The sequence below is a fragment of the Megalopta genalis genome, chromosome 4, assembly GCF_051020955.1.
Source record: "Megalopta genalis isolate 19385.01 chromosome 4, iyMegGena1_principal, whole genome shotgun sequence".
NCBI classification, from domain to species: Eukaryota; Metazoa; Arthropoda; class Insecta; order Hymenoptera; family Halictidae; genus Megalopta; species Megalopta genalis.
In genome coordinates this window covers 5,560,782-5,568,109 of record NC_135016.1, presented here as the reverse complement: position 1 = coordinate 5,568,109, position 7,328 = coordinate 5,560,782, and the positions used below count along the sequence as shown (strand labels likewise).

Below are 7,328 nucleotides of genomic sequence, written 5' to 3'. Positions count from 1 at the left end.
TAAGTCTTTAAAAAATATTTATTGTTGAAGATAGTCCTTTAGAAATGTATTTAAATGATCTTGTATCGTTGTTAATCGGTTGTTTAAACCTTGAGAATTTCATGCGTAACAAAAAAACTTTCGAATTTTGATCATCCTGATAAGTTCTTATCATTCTGATTTAAATAATGATGTTTCACTATTGTCGAACACCAAAAAATGGCCTTTTAGAGGACAAGAATTTGTTCCAAACATAACAAGATCATGATCAAGAACTGCGATTATTGTTACACAGTTTTATGTGGCTTATCGTTGAGACCAATAAGGTAACTGGCTTACGCGCTGTAGAAGCGCAGAATTTGCTGTAAAATAATGTCATGGTCGAATGAATTAAGATACGATCTTAAGATCAAGGTTTGAACTCTCGTGTAAAAGTAGATCTATTAATTCTACAGGTTTTTCCTCGTTCGTATTGTCATTTGCATGGATAAATTTGACAAAGACGATAAATCGACGAAGTATATGTAAACTGTTTCAAAATTTGGCACACTCAAGCATTTTCCGTGCTGAAGCAAGGAAACGAGTGATACACGGAATTACAAATGGCATCATCGTGTCAATGGCCTACAATTTCATGCCAAATATTTTGAAGAAAGTCTGGGGGCGTTCAATTTCGGGTCATTTCGTTTTCTTCTCTGGCATTCGATGCCGGTTCGACTTTAAAACGAACTTTCCTCCGTGGATCGATACTAAACGTTTAGATTGTTAATCTGTGAAGCAACATTCGAGAGGTCATCGCTCGCGAGTATCGCTGTCAATGTTTTTTTCTGCATTTTATGTTGTTCCACGTTGCTCGAGACACTTATCAATCTCCGAAGAAATATTGTAGAGTTATGTTTTCGTTTCTAATGCGGCACTTCCGATGATATCGATAGTGGTTGATTGCCGCGATCGACGACGACAGTTTCCTGATTTATTGTAATTGTATTACGATCTAATAATGGGAGGGTTCAGGGCGAAACCGGGACTTCGAACTTTAATTCAATTTCGTCGAAAGTATACCGTGTCACGTCTATGATACTGTACAATGTTTCTGAAAAGCATTGCGAACTACAATTTTTCGTAGATCCATGATACACGGAATGAGAATTGTTACATTATCGTTAAACTGTGTCCAGTAATTTATTACTGTACTCTGTTATAAAAATTACACTCCAATACTACTATATGTATACGATAATCGTTTATTAATATTAAGCAAATATAAAAATATTATTTGATTATTACTGATGAGATATTTATTGGTAAAATGCATCTTCTAATAAATAAAAGAAAATATATAAAGTTCAGTATCAACGATTTTGTAACTACACTTTTAGGTAATTGTAGTTAAGAAACTGTCCGCTTTTAAACAACAGAGTACGATTTCGTAGCTCGCAATTTTTCGATTCCTGCTTTATTGAGAAAAATGTAGAATTATTGATGTAAGTAACAATCATGGCAACCGTTATCGATTCCGTCGACAATGCTAGCAACCATTTGTAAACAAGTGCAATGGTGCAGGACAGACATTTTCATTTTTCCTGCCCTATATAAGTCAGTCGTGAATAAGTTAAACGTGAAAAGACTAATCTCTCACGAATCAAGTTGAAATAGAGTTTCCAGCATTTATATAAAGTGGTATGCGAGGAAAGAATAAAAAGAGAGGTACCAAAGCCAACGGTAAAAATGGGAAAAATGGTAAAAACGGCAAAGACAGCAATGGTGGTAAAAGTAAAGGATCCAAAAGGTCGAGAAAAAGTGGAGGAAGGGCAAAATTCAGTATGGATATTTTTAATGAAGAAGCCATGGAAAATGCATACTACACTTGCCATAATATAATGGATGTTCTGAAATGCAGAGGATTTCCTTGGCCAGAGGCCCAAAAGAAAAAGAAGAAGAAAGGAAGGAAGTAAATGCAATTGCTATTATGACACTGTAGCAAAGGGGATACTGACAAAAATATTTATATTTTCATAGAATCGATGAAATTATAAATGGTATGCAAAAATATATGTCTTACATAGTCAATATATAATACTGTGGTACACACATGGCACTGGATAATCTTCATGTACAATTTCATCGTCTAATCATCTTCTTTCTCCATTGTTCTAACAACGAAATCACAGTACTCTTGAGTATCAAATTCACTGTGGCTGATCATGAATGGCCCATTAAACACGCAGTGCACTGTTACAGTGTCTGAATACCGTAGATCAGGTAGCAGCTGAATAAAATAAAACATTTTGAATTAATATACTGGGCTACTTTGCATCCCCTTATTAAATAGGATATTCCAGTCTAGAAAATTGATTTTAATTTGAACATGTATTTCTAAAATTTATACTCTCAAAGTTGATGAAATTATTAGGTAGTATCAAAAATAATTTGCACTTTCATTCTTTAAATTTTTCCCATTCGGTAAACGATACAAATTCTATCACTGCAGACTCGAACATCTCTTGAACTTGTGACCTAGTTATACTAACTTTTGGAGTGAGTAAGAAATATTGAGAGCTATTCGGTCTCCCAGTCATCTGCACAAGTAGATTGAACACTCGTCGTTCGTTCAATGCGTCCATACCCTGATTAATTTCGTCTACACATCGGAAAGGTACTCTTGAAAGTTCTTGAAGTGAAATCATGTAAATGGCAGTGGTCACAGCTCTTTCGCCTCCACTTTGATGGTGTCTCGTCAGTTCTTGCAACTGGTCCATGTCTCTGAATTTCACTCGGATTTTCAGGCCATATTGATCGAAGTCCATCTACGAGCTCAACATTAGTCTTCTTACAAGTTCTTTATTAACAAGTGCGTGATTTGGTTCCTTTTCGTGATGACTTACGCTGTTTTCTGCGGCTGCTAATACGACTTCACCGGCGCAGTTCATTGCTGAGAAGTACGTGCTGAAGTTCGAGTTGATTTTGTCCACAATTTTCGACAACAGAGTCAGCCATTCCTCTCGCAATTTCTCTATTTGGTTCGACATTACTTCCATCTCGTGTGTCCTGGTTTGAATAAACTCTTTCAAATAGTTGATTTCTTTTTCTACGGTTTCGTATTCGTGCAATACCTAACGCAGATAATGTTGAAGTAATTATAACTGTAAGATTGACTATTCATCAATTATTTCTCGGAATTATACATAGTTTCTCAATATTGTAGATAGAAACCACACACTCACATTCTCTCCATCCATATTGTTTCCCATACAAAAGACTTTCGCTTGTGCTATGTTTAGTTCGTTATTAATCTCCTCTATAGTCGGCGGTAATTTACTGAAAATTCTGTTTATCGGCGCAAACGCGTCATCAGATGGACTAATGTTATTAGTAGTTTCTAATGCTTCTTTGTACATTTTTTGCACTTCATTCTTCATGGGCTGCATTTCTATACCCAGCTGTCTCACATTTTCTTGCGCTTCTTTAAGGTTGTCCCTCTGATCCTGGGATTCGTTTACTTTCATAGTTAAGGTACGATTTTGTAGCTTTATCGCCAATTCGGTCTGCTCGCTCGCTGTGATGGACTTGAAACATTCCTCTAATTCAGCATTATATGTTTTATAAGTTTGCAGTTGTTTGTTTAAAAGCGTCTGAAAAATTTACGGATGAATGTTATTATGTGAATAAGTATATTTAATATTCTTTGGAGGAAGATGAAACCTTTATTTCGTTCGTGGTAGATTCCTTAATTTGGTCGATACTGGTCCGTTCGTTTTGCAAATTCACAATCTTCTTTTCCGCCATAGATATTCGAGTCTTCAAAGTTTGTATTTGCTGTAGACTTTGTTGATGTTTGTTTCTATTGGCTCTGTGTTTATCCAATTCTGTATTATGCTTACAAATCTGGTCTTGAATTTGACTTATTTTCTTGTGAATCTCGCTTCTGTTTTCTTGCAGCATTTTCAATCTGAAAAAAATTATTTATGAACTGTAAATGATTATAGCTACCTTCTACTCAGTTTGTTACTGTATAATAATAACTAACTTTTCTTCAATTTTCAGTAACTTTGGTTTATCCAGTACAATTGATAACATTCTAGAGCCGTGCACTGGTTGCATTCCAATAGACTTTTGTCCCGTGTATTTAGACCTATTCACCGAATACACATTCGATTCTGAAAAATAAAAATTACAGTACGTGCGAAATAGTAAATTTTTTCTGAGGTAATCGAAAAGATACATTTTTCTACTTACGACTAAAGTAACAACGAATGTTATGAGGTATATGATCAATGTTATCATCAACAAGATTAGTTCCTACCGGGATGTTGTTTAAATTATGCATAGATACTAAATATTTCATGATCGTGCTTGGAGCTTCGATTAGTGATGCCAGATAATGAGTGAAACCATATTGTGTGATATTCGCCAAAGGTACATGCGGTGTCATCGAAACGTGTTTTGCGGGGTCAGAATGTGCAGCATTCACCTGCAGTTTCTGTTCATCTCGTAAATAATGTAACAACAAATTCATATCTTGTTTATCCTCACAAACAAACGCGATCAGGTCACGGAATGGTATGATAAATTCCAAATATTTAGTATAAAATGCGTTGTTCACATTTATGTTAAGAAATATCGGTTCGTATACTGTTCCAGAGAATTTATCACGATTCTCTCTTAGCCACTGAACCGCCTTGTACGTGTCGATACTTCTTTCTCTTAAAAGCTGGAGTCGTCTAGCATCAATATTAAGGAGTTGCAGTTCTGTCTCTTGAGCTGCATATTTTATAATTAAATATATGGCTTATAGAAAAATAGATTTTTTTACATATGTAAACAATTTACCTCTGATTCCAAGGTTGATACGCTCTTCTTCCCGCTTCAAATCTGAATCTTTATTTGTTAGAATGCTAATTTGGTTCCTTTGTTCCTCTACATTCAATAAGGCTTCTTCTCGTTGTCTTTTGACAGTCTCCTCTGAAAAATGATACAAGATGTCCCTCTTCTAATACTTTTATCAAATCAGAAAGAAGACATATAATATATAATATTAACCTGGTCCAATATCCTCCAATATCAGAGTCAAATCACTGTCCAGCTTATTTTTTTGTTGCTGTTCAATCTCAATGTCATGGTCTCGTGCTTCTTCAGTTTGTACCCTGTGTCTGCAAGTAACTTCACAATCCTTGATCATATTTTCATATTTTACAATATCATCCATCACTTTTTTGAGTTTCGTGGTTTTAATACTGAATTTATTGTTCTAAAATTAAATTACGTTTGAAATAGCCCTTAGTGTTCTCTGTCTTAAAATTTGGGAACTCACATGATTGGCCATGGAATTCTGAAGTGTTTTTATTTCTGATCTAAGTTTCTCTATTAAATCCATCGTTGGTTTCATTTCTGATTCCAAAGTTGTTACTTGTGCTGCAGCTTTTTCCCTGTTATTTTTCAACTACAAAGTTCATTTAATAAGAAATATAACTTTTAGAAATTTTTATATACGATTTACATTATTTCCAACTATTTTACCTTAAGCAGTTCTCTACGTTTTTGATCGTATAACAACCATGCTTTTTTTTGTTTTAGAGATACTATCTTTTTCTTTATCATTTTCCTTTCTTTTATACCACTAACAGATTCTTTCAAACCTTCGTATCTTTGTGTCTTTGACTCTAGTAATTTTTTCTTGCTTGCCATTTCCGATTCAAAATTTTTGTGATCTATCCTATATTGTATCAACTTCTTGTGGCGCTCTAAAATCACAGGATCACCAACCGATCTCTCAGTATTTTCTAACAGCTCTTGTGCATTCATCTTTGAAAAGTCTTGCACTTTGTCTTGAGGAAGAAACTGGCAAAGATTATCCATCTGAAAAATAAAACAGAATATTTAGAGTTCCAAGTTATTCTAACGATAATTAAATGTAGAATTATACCTGGATATCGAAGCTTCTTGTTAAGTCTTGTACTTCTTTAATGTTTGATTGCTTTCCATCGAGGAACCAGGAAGACTTTCCTTGCATATTAAATAACCTGGTAATAATAACATCACTATTCTTTCCATTTTTGAGATGGATCTCAATTTTTGCCTCTTGACAACCAGCTTTTATATAGTCAGCAACATGAACGGCACGACCAATTGTGCTTGGTTTTCCTGCCAAGCCAAGAACAATGGCACAAACAATTGTTGACTTTCCAGTGCCATTAGGTCCAATAATTACATTCAGATACTTGCCAGGCTTTATAGCTACTTTAGAGTAGGTTCTGGAAGAAATATTTATTATTAAACCTCCGAATAAAATTTGAGGAAGATTAATAAAGTGTTCATTCATGTTTTAATTTAATAATAACCGTAATAAAGACAATTAATGTGTCGTGTATTTTAAGTTTTATAAATTAATCCCCGAATATGAAGATATATTAATTTAATTAATACGATTATTTAAGTACTGTACTTACACAAAATTTTCTAAATAAATATATGTGATAATTCCTTTGTCGATTTTGCTGTTGTTCATGATGGATTTTCTTATAATAAACTGTCTTTGTACACAATAAACTTAGTTCACTATGGAAAATGGCAATATTAAGTAATCATCGTATGTTATTTTAAATATATTGTATATGAAGACACATTCTTTTACTGGCAAAGATTCATCGAGTTCCATCAATTATTCATTTGTTTCTTTCCGATTGTACGAGTGTTTGTTGCAACAGTTGCAACACTTAAACATAACCTAGAATCTAGCCAACACGATGTACAGGCTTCAACAAAATAAACGTGATGCAACTGTCGTTTCAATTCTGCGTTGGTCTGCGTTTCAATTCAATGCATTTTAGAATACATCCGATGTAATTGGGCAAAATGTAATTAGTTCGAAAAGGACCCGGATGTGCTACAAATATAATTATCTAAGAAATAATCAAATTTTTCTTTCTGAAATTGCGATATTAATCATAGTTTTGCACGGGCTGCGTGCAATATTCGTTGAATTTTCGCCACATGAATTTTTGTTATGCCCAGGGCAGCAAAATCGCTACCCCCACAGACCATGCATGATCTAAGCCTACCCCTACGAGCAATAGCTGAACAATTCTTACCTCTGAGCTACACCCTAAACACACCTGTAGTAGAAACGAACTCAGAAACCGTGACCATCCTGTTATTTTTATTCATTCGAGTTATTCGTTTTTATTGAACTTTGTACCGATTGTGCATTACATCCGCTCACCCTGTTCCCACAATAATATTTGCGGACATTCTTGCAGAAGAACGACAGCGTTTAAAATAAACGCTATCACTGTTTTCCGTATTTATTACGACATCGCATTTGACGTCAGTCCATTTTATCTAACTTCCTG

General features: G+C 34.5%; 2 protein-coding genes across 5 annotated transcripts; one reads left to right on the top strand and one right to left on the bottom strand.

The window, feature by feature from the left end:
- Nucleotides 1-1,222: 1,222 nt before the first annotated feature.
- LOC143259384 (small lysine-rich protein 1) lies at nucleotides 1,223-2,276 on the top strand. Its single transcript, XM_076521196.1, has one exon. The coding sequence runs from the start codon at nucleotides 1,662-1,664 to the stop codon at nucleotides 1,932-1,934; it is 273 nt and encodes a 90-aa protein (XP_076377311.1). The 5' UTR covers nucleotides 1,223-1,661; the 3' UTR covers nucleotides 1,935-2,276.
- Nucleotides 1,970-7,198, bottom strand: SMC5 (structural maintenance of chromosomes 5). Of its 4 annotated transcripts, XM_033474307.2 has the most exons (14): nucleotides 7,068-7,198; nucleotides 6,426-6,534; nucleotides 5,903-6,230; nucleotides 5,497-5,835; nucleotides 5,291-5,419; nucleotides 5,020-5,227; nucleotides 4,810-4,941; nucleotides 4,216-4,740; nucleotides 4,007-4,136; nucleotides 3,682-3,928; nucleotides 3,204-3,611; nucleotides 2,865-3,092; nucleotides 2,511-2,786; nucleotides 1,970-2,248 (listed from the first exon to the last, which is right to left on the bottom strand). In XM_033474307.2, exons 2-14 carry the CDS (start codon nucleotides 6,482-6,484, stop codon nucleotides 2,108-2,110), a joined length of 3,150 nt encoding a protein of 1,049 aa, XP_033330198.2. In that variant the 5' UTR covers nucleotides 6,485-6,534; nucleotides 7,068-7,198; the 3' UTR covers nucleotides 1,970-2,107. The 4 variants fall into 4 exon arrangements, with proteins under 4 accessions (XP_033330198.2, XP_076377304.1, XP_076377303.1 ...); XM_076521189.1 differs by lacking the exon at nucleotides 7,068-7,198 and having other exon boundaries at nucleotides 6,426-6,695; XM_076521188.1 differs by lacking the exons at nucleotides 6,426-6,534; nucleotides 7,068-7,198 and having other exon boundaries at nucleotides 5,903-6,392.
- Nucleotides 7,199-7,328: the final 130 nt, after the last annotated feature.